Source organism: Clupea harengus, chromosome 15, assembly GCF_900700415.2.
Source record: "Clupea harengus chromosome 15, Ch_v2.0.2, whole genome shotgun sequence".
In the NCBI taxonomy this organism is placed as follows: Eukaryota; Metazoa; Chordata; class Actinopteri; order Clupeiformes; family Clupeidae; genus Clupea; species Clupea harengus.
In genome coordinates this window covers 16,933,174-16,950,402 of record NC_045166.1, presented here as the reverse complement: position 1 = coordinate 16,950,402, position 17,229 = coordinate 16,933,174, and the positions used below count along the sequence as shown (strand labels likewise).

Here is a 17,229-nt window from a genome sequence, read left to right as displayed (position 1 = left end):
ACTGATCCAGGATCTGTCCAGTAGGTGAAGGCGGCACTGAGAGCTACTTTAAGTGGTGAAAGTCGTAGTGAGAGTCCTTTTGCGCCATCTGCCGTCAAAAAGGTGAACTTGCGATGAACACGCTCTGTCTCTGTGGCCGTTGCCTGAAACACCCAAATTGGATACAACAAAAGAACTTACAATCGTTCGCTGATTCTCTGTCTGTGTTTAAACTAAAGGGCAAACCTATCAGAGTATACACTGAAAGTGGTTTCTGTGTGGTGATTGATTTGGAAAACTGTTCACCTCGACATGCCAAGGTTTGAAAAGAGAAGTCCCTTGGCTCCAGTGACACACTCATGTACAAATTATAGCATCACTGATTTTCCAAGTGTACCAAGTGTAGGCTTATGTCTTTGCAGGAACTTTTCTCAAGTAACTAAAATGCATAAACATTATAGGTAATTTATAGCAAACGGCTTGGATGTGCATTTATTTGAAAGATAAAGATTTTACGACTACACATGGCAGTTCGAAAACGCAGCTATGATCTTGGTTTAGTTTAGGGTGAAAATAACTTATAGCAGAAAGGTGAAAAAGAATAGAACATGATTTGTTCTTTGTGGAGATCTGTCCTGAGATGTCTTTCCTTCACCGTTAGTCCGTCCTTCATCATTCATTGATTACTAATTACACAGTCGCATGGTGAATTGTTCTTCTAAAAATAACGATGATGCGTATCACAAGATACAAGTTTCGTCTAACGCAGATGGGCTCAGGATATCACCACACCACACGCCAATGAAACGTGCCAACAAGGACGCCCGAGGTGCACACAGAACTCGATCCAAACGACCCATCCGGCCCACTAGGCCCCAATCCCATTCACTCATTCATGTTTTGGGCATGTTAAGTCTCAAAGCAACATTGGAAATTCATTAATATAGAAAACTAATACCATGTGTGCACACAAGGCTGTTTCTCCCATTCCCTTCCATGTCATGCCCGGGCTCAGACTCACTCGATGAGAACCGAAGCGCCGCAAGGTATTCAGAACGCGAAAAAGACAAAACTACCTGTCAATCTGGGAACATTTCTGGGTGCATCTTTCCCTATATTTACACAACGTGCGTTTAGTTCTGTCCTTTCTCGTGAAAGACAGATGTCTGTGCGAACTCGAGAGGTGTCCCTAGCCCCCCCTGCGGCAGGCCAGGAGGTCTACACAGTCTGAACCAACCACGAGGCATCCACATGAATGAAACAATCTGTCGCTGCGCCGTCATTAGCTGACTCTCACTGCTTCCTGGAACCGTTTTAACAGAGTAGCATAAATGTTTGATCGGCCCTGCTGCCTGCAATGGTAAGCCAGACACAAACTAACGCACCCTTTAAAAATATACAGACAGATATTGCTGTGCCCCTTCATGCACGCAGACACACACACACACACACACACACACATACACACACACACACAAAGCCTTCTCTTAGGGCATGTCTTGAAGCAATGACAGATGTCCTGACAGTTTGGGAAGAGAACAGGCTCTGCTCTGTTTTTGTATGCTACATTTTTCATACAGCTCTTTTATCTTCACTTGCTGTGAGCTACCCCTTGGATTCTGATGTCCTATGTAGGCTATCTATACTATAGTCTACTTATACTCAGGTACATCCATTCACATACCAAGAGACAACACATACAAGTAGACTACATACACGTGTCTTCCGCCTATATTCATCTATGTATATGCTTAAGGCATGTCCCCCATACACCATACATCAGCGGTCGGGACCAGCAGTAACAATTTACACCACAAGATGGCGGTCGTGTAACATAGTAAATCATCTTTAAAACGTCAACACAACAGGTTGGCCCTCTTAAAACCTGTCTTTGTCATATATGTGTGTATGTACTCATATAGCCTTAACCTCGGAAGCCTTGTACAGTTGAAGAAGGAATTTTCATCCTAAAGAGACGTTTTTAGGTAGAAACCTTGTACACAGGATTGTAATTAGTTTGACCTCCTCTTAATCTACATCTGTACACTCCCTGGATTTTCCTTCTATTGGCTAAATACATTTAATAATTGTTTTACTTATACAATTTATGAAATTCAAGCAAATTTCAAATAACCTCCATCACTATCCACAACCATCTACATAGTTTTTGTATCCATCAGGCTACATAGGCCTACTTTAAACACAAATCGCCCCACAAATATATTCCCCATGCGATTGGAAAACATTTGAGCCCAACTCTCAGCCATCCTCCTGCTGTCCCGTTTATTCTGCATCTTAATCACTGTAATGCTGCTGCATACTGCATGAGTGCAGGAGCATCCCTGACCACATGGAATGTTGAACGGGTTCCCGCTGCTCCTGTGGAGTTTCAGATGGCTTGGGTGTCAGAGTCACTGTTGTTGCCTATAGCCTATAGCCTATAGGCCTAAAGCCCAATGTGATATCAGGCCATGGTTGTGATGTTCTCAGTGATCCGTGGGGAATGCAGAGGACACATACTATTTTGCGGTGTAGAACAGGCTTGTCCAGATGGCCCTCAGCCTTTTTAGCTAACTATTTTGTGCTTTCACATAAGTTTGGTGTGTGGTACTCAAACACATTGTCTGGAAGAAACCTGAGTTAGTGGTAGTGTGTGTGTGTGTGTGTTTGTGTGGACTGTCCAGAGGTCCCTATTTCACATTCTTTGTCTGTCATGAAGTCACCCTAAAATGTGTGTGTGTGTTTTTTACTTATGAGTAACAATATGTTGCATCTGAAAAATTGACAAATTATGATCAATGACAGCATGAATTATGTAGACACCTTTCCAGGGAGTTTGGGCTTACTGATGACATCTAGTGAATTGTAATGCAGCACCAGTTTAAATTTCATCAGCAGGGTATTCCTGGGCGAGTTTTTGAGAATCCTCCTGGAGATCCAGGGCATTGATCGCTGCTTTGAGTTCAGTCCTCGTAGAGGTTATCGATAAATATCACCAGTGAAGCTGAGATTGGAGTGGCCTGATAGTGGGATGTTCCAAAGCTAACATTTACTAACATGTCTGTGTGTGTGTGTATGTGTGTGTGTGTGTGTGTGTGTGTACGCACATGTGTGTATCTGTGTGTGCTCAGATGTGCTCTGAAACAACAAATATGCCATCCAAATACGCGTGTTTCGGTTAAAACATTATTAAAACATTTGTTTCTGTCAGTGTTTGTGTACTTGCCCAAAGTGAGTGTGAGTATGTGTGTGTGTGTGTGTGTGTGTTTCCGTCATGATACAGTGAGGCATATTGGCCATGTGTATCTCATCAGAAATAACACATACAGCTCACAGCTGGTTGTGAAAATGTCATTTCATTTTGTTATTAACTTTTGAAAATACACAAATGAATACAGAAAGGATCCGTAAAGTAAATATAACACTTTGAGCAATATGCTTTATTGAACACTGTATTTCTGCAAGTAAGGATATTTCATATATGAACTTCAAAGCCTATGAGAAAAGTTGTCATTTATATATTTATATATATAATTTCTTACATATGCAACTGAAGGTTTCCCTTTTTTTCAAATCAGGTCTTGTGTTCTTAAAGGAGTGTGTGGAATGTTTGTTCTGGATGTGTACAAACGTTAACATGCACAATATACAGTTACTAACGGCAACGAGGAGTTACCTGAACGACTTTACAGTTCCATACAGACCGCAATGAGGCCTACACAGAGATGGAATGTTTATCTTTTAATCAAAAGATGTCACATTTTATAATAACGCAAAGGACAAACAAAACATTTCTTCAAAAGCAATATAAATAATCAATAACTTAATTCATATAAAAACGCGTATAAATAATGTACCTTTGTGCGGTTGAGTGGCAGAGACTACAGTCGTTTAAACTAAATAAGGGAAGATACAGAGGGGCAGGTGGGAGAGATGGAGAGATGGAGAGATAGAGAGATAGAGAGGCACATGTGTAATAAATCAACCCAAAAAGAAACCAAGGAATGACCGAGGAGGGGAAAGAAAGAAAACATAAAACGAAGAAAACGACAAACTTCTCAGCCACACCCTCTTGGCAGTTCCAGGTCCACCCACCAGCACAAATAAACCCTGCCCATTCACTCTCCCCTACTAGCAGGAAGTGCCCCCCCTCAACCCACCCCGCCCCCACGAACAACAACAGGAAGACAGTCAAGACAGTCATTCCGTTTTCTCCATCTTGCCGTCTTTGGCGGGGGCATCAGTTGACTTGCGCAGCTGCGTTTTGTCTGTGTTGATCTGGCTGCCGTCCGGTGTGCCCGAGCCCTTACTGGCCGAGTGCTTGTCCAGGTAGTTGAGCATCTCACTCAGAATGGTCTGGAAGGTGCTGAGGGCCGCGCAGATGGCCGGCGTGCCAAAACCGTGGGTGATGAGACTGGAAATAGAGAGACGGGGCAGTTAGGCTCTGTGTGGTGCGCTCGGCGTGTTCAGTGTGCATGTTTAGTTAGTAGTTTGTATGTTATTAGCGTGTGTGTGTGGGTGTGTGTGTGTGGGTGTGTGTGTGTGTGTGTGTTTGTGTGGGTGGGTGTGGGTGTGGGTGTGTGTGTGTGTGGGTGTGGGGGGGGGCACAGAGATGGCCTGCGTGCCAAAGCCATAAGTTAAAAGACTGGAGGAGATAGACGAGGCAATGAGCCTATGTGTGCTTATTTGGTATGTATTTGTATGAATTTGTATTTTTTGTGGTTGTTTTGTGTGTGTGTGTGTGTGTGTGTGTGTGTGCGTGTGTGTGTGGAGCTGAGAGCAGAGGTAAACCAGTGTGAGTGCAGTGTTCAGAGGGTACCCTCCTGAACAATGAAAAATAAAAAAGTCAATAGTTTCCTTGAGGAAGTAGTGCTCGTTGAGAATGTATATTTTACATGTAGTTTACTCTGAAAACACATTTACATCGCCATGTTTGTATATGGGAGAGGCTCTCAATAATTCATGGGTGTTTGCCCACAGCTATATTCCAAGTTGGTAATTTAGTGAGGTGTCTAGTTTTACAGGTCTGGTGTGTGTGTGCGTGTGTGTGTGTGTGTGTGTTGGAGGAGAGAGACAGTACATGTGCTGTACCTGAAGTGTGTGAGGTGTCTCTGGATGTCTACGTCCAGTATGGGTGTCGGTCTGGAGGAGCCCAAGGGAGAGCGATCCTGACTCAACAGATCCTGAAACTCCTTACAGATCTGCCTGAAGACACACACACACACACACACAGTCATCGACTATCTTGCAGGAGGCCTTTTCAAACATATAACATAACTCAGCACCTTAATATCCCTACTGTTCAGAAACCTGTGAAAATGAACTGAAAAGTTTCACACAATCACCCACACAGGGAGTAGGAAAGACAGAGAGAGAGAGAGAGAGGGTGACAGAAAAAAAGAGAGAGAGTGAGAGGGGGAACAGAAACAGAGCGAGAGAGAGAGCAGCAAACTCAAGTTACAGCATGTTGTGGAAATCCCCAAGCACACACGCACAGACACACACAGAAACACACACACATAAAGCTCTGTGGCGCATCAAAAGCCTGCGACTCATAGTACGGGAAGAGACTGGTGAAGAGAGGCACTTGTCTGGAGACAGTCCCTAGTCTCTCTCAGCAGCAGTGTCTGATTCCACCGCCTGAAAATAACCCCTACAACTTCACACTACAGTCTGGGTGAGGCTTCAGCTGTAGCCCTCATAGATACATGACTATCACGAGACATATCATAAAACACAGATTTATAATACGAGTATTTCAATACGATTAACCCATTTGAAATGCATCACATCAGTGAGAGATAAGATCAGATCTTTTCATGATCAGTTGTCACAAAACCTTTGCATTTCTGGGATCAGTGCTTCTAGCTGTAGGCACTGTATGATCTCAGTATGGATCAGCACATGGCTTACACAACACAGGCTGGAGCCAGACTCACTGAGCAGTGTAAGAAAGTCATGAAACTGTACCGAGGCAAACTTAAATCTATTTAATTAAATAGGTTAGTTCTGGATATTGGCAATGTGAGGAATCGGGGAGTGGACTGCTTTTTAGTCATCCAGCAGACTACTATTACAGACAATCCACCTCATGTCTTGAAGGTGCCAACTTTATAATATTTCCCAGTATTTATTATTTGATACTGAACCCTACTCCCCATGGAGATGAAGATAACAGAGAAAACAAATCGACAATATAAATGTGTGCACAACCTGGATGCTTTTCATGGCTGTTTTCAGTCACTCTCTTTTGTAGTGGCTGTGTTTTTGTTCTGAAGCACCTTTTGTATTAAAAGATGAGTACGAGTGTCTATGTGTATGTGTGAGAGTGAGTGTGTGTGAGAGAGGTAGCGTGTATTTGAGCATGCGAAACATTCTTACTTGGTGGCCAGCACCATCTTCTTGCGTGCGTTCTGTTCCTTGGGTTCCGTGTGCTGTCGGGCCAGGTGCTCTCCGACGGCTTTGGAGGGAAACTCGGTCTCGCAGGTGTAGCCGAAGTCCCTGGCCAGATGGAGCGCCTCACCTGCCGAGAGAGAGGGCGGGAAGGAGACGGGGGGAATAGGAGAGAAAGGAAGGAAGAGGAGGAAGAAGAGATCCTAGTGTTAGAGACCTGAAGCCATATTGTCTCCAAACAGGGAAACGGATAACATCCTCTCTGTTGTTACTGCAAACCCCCTTTCTCTTACACATCCCTCATCCACACCTCAGAACAATTAGCTCTCGTTCTCCGCCCCGAAACACTAAATGGATCACAGCATGTCCTGCTGGCCACAAAACCACGCGTCCAACTGCTCGGCACAGCACATGGTGCTCACTGCAGAGTGATTTCTGCCCAGACACCAGAACTGGGCCACGGTGATGCGGGCGGGCCTGGTGATGAGCCGACTGGTGCTGGACTGGAGCTCGAGATGAAGATGGAGATGGAGATGAGAAACGAGGCTAAGGCTGAGTGAGAAACGAGGCTAAGGCTGAGACTGAAAAACGAGGCTAAGGCTGAGACTGCAGGTCCCACAGGAGAACCCAGAGGAAGGCTGATCGCATGCGTGTGCGTGTGCGTGTGTTACTTACACTAACCATCAAATCAGATCCCAATTAAAAGGACCTCACCCCGCCACAGTATGAAAAAATAAGAATCATTCGATCATCATTCCAATTAACAATAAAGATATGTATTAAATGATGTATTGCATAAATACTTTTACTTCTAATAATAATAGTAATAACAACAACAATAACGACAATAATAATAATAATAATGTTATAGTAAGGGTGTTTTAATAATGAAGGCATTTTCCCTTCAGGATTTTCAGACAGCAGACATGACCTATTTTCCCAAGGTTTTCCAGCCTCCTTGCAATACTAAGATTTCTCTCTAATAAAGGGGCGGGGGTGGCGAGACAAAGACCACATTTAAAGTGTTATTAATGTCAACACGTTTGGTCTGGTCTGCTCTGTCCGTACATGAGCCCTGGCTGCAACACTTCCAGGATGGGATTTCATGTTAAATATACTGCCATTAAAAATGCATAGCAAACACCAAAAAAGCGGAATTGTCAAAAGACGCTCTTTCATTTGACTAAATGGGATAAAAAGATTAAAAATTACATCGGGACCTAAATGAACAACAGTTAATATATGATAAAGATTTTCCCTGAATTGCATATTGTCTTCATAATTTTTACATTTCTGCCTTCAAACATTAGTAATAGATTGGTATCAAAGCACCTTTAGATTGATGATAAATATGCTTCTTAGACCATTAGTTGCTACCATGGCGAATCATTACATTAAAGAGTGCAGCTTTATCTCCCACTAATATTACCAACCTGAAAGCATCCCCTTCCACTCTAATCACAACCATTTATGACAACCAATGTGAACTTGTGTATCCTGACATGGACGAAAGCAACAATGATACTGCAATCATGTTTCCCTTCACCTTGAGCAGGCAAACAGCTAGATCATAAGGCGAGAAGAAAATACTTTCATGTGAAAAACTGGAATTAAAGTCATGACCTTGATGAGGCGGGCGAAAAAAAGCCATGTTTGAACGTGAGCAGCGAACATAATTCAAAACACATGAACAGTGAAGGCCGACAGACTAGTGAACCGTAAACACGGATCACAGAGACGCTCCAGGAATATATACCTTCAACCCAAAGTTAAGGCTTTAAGGAGGGGGGGGGGGCACCTATGCACCTATTTGGACAGCCTCTGTGACCAGGCTTACCAAAAGTCCAGCAATGTGCAGATGATCCTAGGAGTGATTTATATGAGTGGCTACCAGCGCTGCTACCGCCGGTGAACCCCTGTGTCTGACTGCGGTGGGATTACCTTCCACGAGCGAGGTGAGGAGCGTGACGTTGGCAGCTTTCCTCCGGCCAGCCGGGAGGTTTAGGCCGAGGCGGTCGAGTTTCTCTCGCAGGCACCGTCCGCCGTTCTTCGACTTTGCTCTGGAGGGGAAGCGGAGGGAACACGCCCGTCAGTAATCCACCTATTCTCTTTCCAAACCTTTTCACTCTCTCGTCAAAGAGTGTCTTCTCTACCTTTCAGCATACAGTCTTCTCAAAAACTCTCATTTGAAAACTTTCCACAATAATGGACTATTTCACCAAAATGTTAGAGGAGCACTGGACTCATTAATTAGGTATTTTGACGACACATTAAGTAAGGACAGTATGAATCATTCTCACATTAGGTAAGGACAGTATGAATCACTCTCACATTAAGTACGGACAGTATGAATCATTCTCAAATGGACAGACTGGCAATACAAAAGGACAATACTCAGGGAATCCTCTCCTAATTTAGAAAAGAATTCAACCATGCATTTACACATTCACCTGAAAATGCAACCACAGGTAGTTTATGCCAAAGCTTTTCTATGTGTACAAATGAATGGGTGCTACTGTTGCAGAGGATACCATTTTGGTTAGTAGGGTCTGATTAGAGGCATAGATGCAGTTTAGAGAGAGCAGCCTTGCTAATCTCAGTCTGATTGATGCAGACTACGGGGAGCACATGCTTCTACAACACAAGACAGATCATCCATTTTTTCTTTCCCCCACTCCTCGCTCATTCTTTCTTTTCTCTCTCTCTCTCTCTCTCTCTCTCTCTCGCTCCTCGCTGGCCTCATTTCAGCTCTCCAGTCTCCAGCCCTCATCAATAATGGAGCTCCAGTTCCTCCACTTCCCCCCTCTTCCTCTCCTCTCCTCTCCTCCTGCCTCCTCTCATCCCTCGTTCACTCATCCACATATACCCCCACACTCCCTCCTTCATGTCAGGGTTAAGCATCCAGCCATCTTTCACCTCCACATCCTCCCTCTCTGTCTATCTGTTTCTCTGTCTGTCTATCTCTCTATCTCCCTCTCTCTCTCCATCCCTCTCTCTGCATGTCAATCCCCGAATGCGACGACCGTCCCTCACACTGCATCACAATCTTTTTTCTTTCTTTCTCCACAGCCATGTTGTGTTGCACAAATGTAATATCTCTAAAAATGTTGAAATCATAGCATTCCCCGTCATCACTGCCATGGCTCTCAGATGCTCCAATGTCAGAACCCCCCCCCCCCTCCCTCACCACCACACCATCACACTGAAACTACAACCAAAGGACAACCACGGAGTGCTCCTGACACCCTTTGAAAACCACACGCACCAACAGTCAGGTGTCATTTCAGAGTGTTCTCCAGAAAAAAATGGAAGTTTGTTGGGGTAGGTGTGGAATCTACACACATGCATGTCCATGCGTATGTGTGTCATATACCCATACATTAAATCAATATGATCATTCAGAGACTAGAGCACTAAGGAAACCCTTTGTTTCAGGACATTCACTTCTATCACACCTGTTACTAAGGTACCGTGCTTTGGACAGAAGCAAGTTTGGTACATTCTCTACAGTGTGGCATTCCTGGTCAGGATCTGGTGTATGGAAATGGAAACATGAATACATAAACCAGATTTGTACAGGACTATGTAAGGTCTGCAGCACTTAAACTTAGCTCTGAGCAATACTTATTTAGAACACAAAGACCTGTTTTTATTACTCTCATAGTTAAAAATCTAAATAACAAAAATCGAAGCTCTAGGGAAAAAATCTGGGACACTGCTGGAGTCTGGAGTCAGGAACTAAAACCCTGTCCAGCTGTATTAACCAATCAGCAATCATCTGAAGTCATGGCTTCTTTTCCTGCTGATGATGTAGCATGGTTGCAGCATACTGATGGGATGAGTTACACCCCTATGGTGGCAGAAGTCAGCAAGTCTGGCGGAGGTTAGCAAGAACGGCTAACATCCTTACAGAACAGAAGAATTTCCCTTTGGAGATCAATAAAGTACTCATCCTAATTTTCTCAATCTCTCTCTATCTATCTATCTACCTATCTATTTATCTATTTATCTATATCCACTTTAATATAATAATATATATATATATACTATGTGCGTGTGCATGTGTGTGTGCGTGTGCGTGTGTATCTAAGATAGATGCTCATAGCTCTGAAGAGTATGTATGAGTAAAAGACTGACTGTGTGAAATGTGTGAAATTCAAAGTCAATGTTTAAACATAAGGAAAGACTGAACAGGAAGATTAAAATCTATATATGAGGTAATATGGATGATGTCTGAGACTGAACGAGCAGAGGCATGGATAGCCAAATAACATGGATGGGTGTGGGGGACGAAACTATAGGTGACTGTAAAGCACACACGCTGTGGACGACCATGCAGATGGATGGAATCGGGTACCTTCTCAAGATGCCCCCCAGCAGCGAGGCGTTGAGGCACTCGGGCGGCGAGAGGCGTCTCTTCACCTCCGCTATCGTCACCTTGTACTTGGAGGTGGAGCTGAGGAGGGACAGTCTGCCAGGCACTGAGCAGAACAGGTCTGTGGGGTTCACCACACACGTGCCACCTGTAGCCACAACACACAACACACACATCACACTGTTAACACACAGACATGATACAACCTGGGAACACACTAGATGCACACACTGGTGCACGCTCACAATATCTGAGAATGCATGACTGTGATGCATGACGGTATATTTTAATGATATACATTAGACTATTCCCTGTACCATATCATTCATCTCGGCACCTGTAGTCTAACATACCTGGAAGATGTGTTATTATTATTGAATTAAATAATTTAAATAGCACCTCATACCCTTGAAGAAATAGTATAGCTACTGCACACCATGATCTAAATTAGATCACATTGGAGGAAGCAGTGCTCTGTGTGTGTGTGTGTGTATGTGTGTGTGTATATGTGTGTATGTATGTGAGTGTCTGATGTTCCATACTTGTGGGTCTTTACCTACGCTGTGTAACGTCAGTCACCTTAAAGCAGTCTGACAAACCCAAGATCTCCAAGAGCATGCAAGTTCAACATCATATTAATTCCCCCCAAAATGTTTTGATTCAAAGTAGTTTGTATTTTATGTTGCCAAGGGCAATTGAAAAAGAGCTATTGCCGGTAGTCTGGTCGCGAGCGTCGGGCCCAGAGGCGATAGCTGTATTTAAGCGCGGAGAGTAGCCTGAGGCAGCGCGCAAGCGATCACAAAGCGAATCAACTGCTTTTTACGGGTTTGCCACGAAAATTAAAGAAAAAAAGACATAGGCCAAATGTCATACTGTTTCTATTTCAACCATTACTGTGTTTACAACGCGCGCCTCCCGCCTTTTTCAGTCAGCACACAAAACCTTTGCGCGCGCCCGCGCGACTGTGTGAAAAGCTTGGCTAGGCGGGGGTAAGCTTGATCAAATTCCTGAAAGCTAAGAGGGATACTAATGATTAAAACACAGACGACTTTTATAAGTAGGATCCTCGTTTCTTGAGTGATTTCTTGTGAAAAAGGTTATCTGAATATTCAATGAAGCCAAAGCTGCAGTCAGTGTGAACAACATTAATATGATCTCCACTGAATTTGGACCCGCGCTGCATTAACATATCAAAGCAGCAGCCGGAGGCGAGAGAAGCTATCGATACAGGAGCACGAGGTAAAGCAAAGATTATTGGTTGTGATGGTTGGAGCGGCGGAGCTCCCGGCTAAATCCTGCACACCATTAACTGGAAGTGATCGCGCTGGGATCCGCGCTCCTGTGCGCCTGTGAGCCGCGAGCCCAACACCTAGACATAGTTTATTAAAAATTAAGAACCCGAGACGCCACGCGCTTTATGGTAAACTCCACATGTGTGTAGAAGCCTTGTGCGAGCGGCCACTTTGAAGCAATAGACAAAGAGACCGAGGCAAAACTGCACGGGACTGCGACCTGTATAGGCAACATGACAGACTACACAAACACCAAAAACTAACTTCATGAAATCACTCTGGTGTTCATGAAATATGAGTACGATTAGTACTGCTCTCTTTTAAGAGACACAACGTGTCCCTCAACCCAACCGCCACCGCCCCACACACGTAAACAAAATGTTCCTGAAAATCCTGCATGTCACATCTTTTACTCATATATAGACAAACAAAAAAAATCCCTCCATTCCAATCACACCGAGCCCCCCCCCCCCCCCCAAAAAAATGCGTATATTATTATTAGTATATAGTGTTAATGGACGATTTCAAATTCACAACAATAATAATTCACTGTAATATCTTCTACAGAGTTTTTTCGGTCAACCTAATAATTGACATAAAATAAACGGCCATAATTAGATACTACACAGCACTTACGTGTCATATTAAAAAAGACGCCAAAATTAGAGTTTTGTAGGGATTTTGTACGAAGAGAATAATAGAATAGAAAATAATAGAGTTGGCTACTTTGCGAATACTTGTGTTGGTATAGGTGTAAATTTTATTACATAAACTGTATAAAAGGTCAGGTAATTTTTTCCTAGTATTATTATTGCCTGACATAGATATTTTTCCTGGTCCTGATTTGGTTGCCTGTTCAACAGTCATCTATTTAATTGTCAACATAGAACTAACAAATACAAATTGTAAAAAAAAAAATGATCAATGAAATTCACTATAGAGATTAGGGGAAGTATTAAATACATATGTGTTTTTATATGTATGCAAGCGGCATCTTCAAAATTAAAAATAAAATGACCATGAAGACAGATATTTATATGTCTACATATGTATGTATAGATAAAAAACGATGGGTGTTCGTTTGCTAGTGCATTTTTTAAGGGATTGAAAAAATAGGTAATGTACATAGAAATTATTTAATTGAATGTCACACACCCAGTACTCCATACTTGGATTATAATTAATTCGTGCAGTGCATGTCACAAAAAAAACTAGAGAAGGCAAAAAGTGTATTTGTGTGTGTTTATGGGTGAGTGTGTGTGAGACAAAAGTTCTTACCTCTACGGATGACTCCTCCTTGGCCATTAAGAACAAGTCCACATTGTGCGTCCACAGAGCCCTAAACACATCCATACAAGCCATGCACACACACACACACACACACACACACACACACACACATATACACACACATATAAATATAAATATATATATATATATATATATCAGATGCTGACACAACTGCATTTGACATATTTATTCAGAAAAACAATCAATGAAGGGTAAGGAAGATACTATCGGTGCGTCTGTGTGTGTGTGTGTGTGAGCGAGAGAGAGAGAGAGAGAGATAAAGTGTGTGTGTGTGTGAGAAGACCTAACCTGTTACATAAGACCGTCACTAACCAGCAAGCTACTTTACGCTCGCCAGACTCGCGCATTTATCAGTGATGTCATCAGCATGAAGAACACGAGACTTTATCAAAAGAGTTAATCCGTCTCGCGAGCCATGACCAGTATAAGGCCGAGTTGCAGCCAGCCACACACACACACAGACACAAATGACGGTGTGTTCAGTACCATACTGAAGAGGTCTTGTAAGCCTTTTTAACAAACTCCTGCTCCATTTTTCTCTTTCCGCAGCTAAAGTGATTATAAAATCAATATACAAACCCACCAGATCAGGCATAAATTACGCGCTCGTGAGCTAAAGGTATGGCAGCTTCTTTTGTCCTGCGTGCCAAATCTTTTTAGCAGCTCAAAGATGCGCCTGTGTGCACGAGACTGGCCGCATCTGTTCCGAGCCTTTACTGAGTGCACGTTTAATTCAGCCCGGGAGAAAGGTCGAAAACCTTTTCACGCGACCTGTGTGTTTTGTCTGTGTCGGTGTGTGTGTGTGTGTGTGTGTGTGTGAATTTGTTAAATGTTTCAAAATAAAGACTATGGAGTTTCAAAATAAAGACTATGGAGAATATAATAATAATAACAATAATTATTATAATAATATAATAATAATAATAACAATAATTATTATTATTATATAATTCTTATTATTATTAATAATAATAATCGTCAGAAAGTATAACTGTCTCAGAAAAACTTCCTTGGTATACAGTATGATTTTATACACAGCATAATGTAATTATGTTGGTTAACACTTCATAGTAGGTTGTTGCATAGTGTGTGTGTGTGGAGGGTGGGGGGGGGCTAGGCCGAGTGTATTGCTCTGTAGGCTTATTTAATTTCGCCGACAGAAAATATTTCATTTTTGAAATATTTCATATTTCAAGATTTGAAGTATTAATTTTAATTCTTCGGGGGAAATGTGTTTACACATTGTAATGCTGACCTTAACACACGAAAAAGTATGCCTTTGCTTCATTATTTGACAATATAATGCAGAGGTCTTCTGGCACCCATTTTTTGTACTAACGTGTTTTTTAACTTGCCAGTTAAACTTGAACTGCCTTCAGCATTCAGATGTCACTGCATAAAGAGGCAGTTGATTGACATTAAGTCCTAAATTGGATAAACTACGGTGCTCTACTGTGAAGGATTTTCCTTTTGTCCTCACACTCCCAATCCCTTAATCCGGTCTTTTACCGGAGAAAAGAGCAACAGCGGCTCTCCAGCCGGTGCGGTTATTCCTCTGCCTTTAGAACAATATGGACGTGCTATAGGTCTAGTGTATGTAAATACCCAATGAAAAGAAACATTTAAAATATGGAGCTGGTTAACGTCTTGGGTGGAAATTGAGCCCGAGTAAAAAAAAGCGATTAAAAAAAAAATCAAGTGCATATTTTAACAGGAAAAAACACGGCAAAATTATGCATCAACTTTTTTATCGTATTGAATATTTGTATCCAGTTTTTATGTGTCAAATTTATGGATCCTTAATTTTTTTCGCATCGAATTTATATATGTTTTTACCTTACTGTTTTAGGGCAACAAGGCAATCTTGTAATCTTCTATTCGGCGAGCGCCACTGAAGACAGACCTCTTCAATATGAAGTGGAGATGTATTACATTTGACGGTTGCTATCACTCTGAGAAAATCAGTAAGTAGTTTTTTTTTCAGGCTGTGTGTGTGTGCCTGTGAGAAAGATAGTTGACGGCTTTGTATTCGATGCTTTAACAGTGGGAGCACATTGATGGTACCTGTAGGTCCTCGGCCCCTGGAGGCGGAAGTCCCAACCCGGCTCCGGGCAGTAGTCTCTGCTCGGGGTGCATGCCATACTGGGAGCCGTGGCTCATCAGGGAGAGGTCATGTCGCCGGTAAGCGTCCAGACACCCCAGTTCCCGCCGCTGCTCGTCCAGGCACGACGACTTGAGCGCCCGGGCGTTGTGTAGGTTGATGAAGTCTGCCGGCTCGCCGTGGTGGAGTTGTTGGTAGTATTGCTGGGAGTGGTGTAGCGTATTGAGCGAGTAGGCGTCCGGGTTCACGGCCGGGTGACTGTGCTGGAACTCATAATGAAAGGACTGGTGGTGTAAGGGCGTGTATTGGTGGTTCGAAGGAAAATATGGGGAGGCAAACTCGGTTCCGGTTGCCGGGTACGTGAGAGGAGACGAGGAAGAGTATGCGACAGAGGAGTTGGCCACAGATTCCAAACATCCGAGCTGCATCAAACGGTAGCTGTTTGATCCGTCGTGACGTATCTGTACCGAAGAGAAAAAAAGGAAGAAAAATATGAGGGATGTCATTTACACGCGCTCGCAGCTACACCGCAGCACAGGGCGCTCTGTGAGCGATCGAGGCATTTCACACGCGCTAAAGCGAGCTAGACGGAAACTCTGCCTCCCAAACACACAAACACACACGAGCTCAAAGTGGCCTCAGAAAAGTACCTGACGGCGATGTCATCTCCCCATGCCTGGGAGGGGAGCGCGTGAGGCAGCTTGTGTTAGCGGCTGTGAGTTTTTTTTTAACTCCCTACGTGTCTATCATTCGCCACGCGCGCTCCTAAAGAGAATATTATTATTATTATTGTCTCGGCTGCAAAGGATTTTTGTCCCAGTACGGTGCACTCACATAAGTGCAGGTAAGCACCCGTGCCACCGGAGTCTTCCACAACAAAACTGTTCTAATCACGGTGAGCCAGAGCCTCACACACCCAGCGAGCTTCACATTTTCTTCCAGATACCACAAGGTGCTATTATTTCTTTAAAGAACAGGAGACAAATAGTAGTTACACCAAGTCTGCGGTACTCCGCGACCGCTTGCACAATTTCTACCCTTGTCCTACCGTATCAGTGCAGTAAAGTCCTAGTCCGCGACAGATGTCATAGCCCATTTCACTCTTTCTCTACTTTATTGGGTGAGGAGTTTAATTAAATGAAACGGATTTGTGAGGTGAGAATAAAAATGAATTAAAAATACCTCCGCATCGTGAACCAGTCCCGGAAAGGTGGTTGACATTCTCGCGATCCAGGAACCCCCGCTTTCCTCGCGCTACCGAATAAAATGCGTTAAAAATCCCAAATATAGCGCGTGAAAATGAAACGCGGCCTCGCGGAGTGGGTAAAAGCTGGCTGTAACGTGTTTCCCTCTGCACAAAAGGCGCTCCCTGGCTCGGATTTTGTACTTGCAGGGTATTTCTCCGGCTGATGTCGTAGGTCCCTTGGTAATATAGAAGTTTTGAAAATTAAGCATCAGCATTGAGGAATGGGAGGACAATAGACGGAGGAGCCTCATCCCCAGGAGACGAGGAATAAATATTGTATCTTCGCCTAATAAGGAACCAAGTGCGCTTTCAACATTTTTGATGATTTTTTGTGGACATTTCTTTATGGGCGTTTGTGTTTTTCTACCGCCGACCATTGCTTTTTACGCGTGTATGCCAACGGCTTCACGATTTATGGTAGCCTACATTTGGGGATTTTTATTTTCAACAGAAATGTAAGTTTTCTTTTTCCAAAATATCTTACGCACTTCCCATTTGGATGAATTTAATAAATACATGTTTGATTGATATA

The 17,229-nt window shown here is 43.1% G+C and overlaps 1 protein-coding gene across 2 annotated transcripts; it reads right to left on the bottom strand.

The window, feature by feature from the left end:
* Positions 1-3,316: 3,316 nt before the first annotated feature.
* Positions 3,317-16,771, bottom strand: tfap2d (transcription factor AP-2 delta (activating enhancer binding protein 2 delta)). Of its 2 annotated transcripts, XM_012835596.3 has the most exons (8): positions 16,634-16,771; positions 15,415-15,912; positions 13,318-13,378; positions 10,730-10,895; positions 8,314-8,432; positions 6,361-6,502; positions 5,071-5,184; positions 3,317-4,393 (listed from the first exon to the last, which is right to left on the bottom strand). In XM_012835596.3, the coding sequence occupies exons 1-8, from the start codon at positions 16,670-16,672 to the stop codon at positions 4,180-4,182; spliced, it is 1,353 nt and encodes a 450-aa protein (XP_012691050.1). In that variant the 5' UTR covers positions 16,673-16,771; the 3' UTR covers positions 3,317-4,179. The 2 variants fall into 2 exon arrangements, with proteins under 2 accessions (XP_012691050.1, XP_031438017.1); XM_031582157.2 differs by lacking the exon at positions 16,634-16,771 and having other exon boundaries at positions 15,415-16,600.
* Positions 16,772-17,229: the final 458 nt, after the last annotated feature.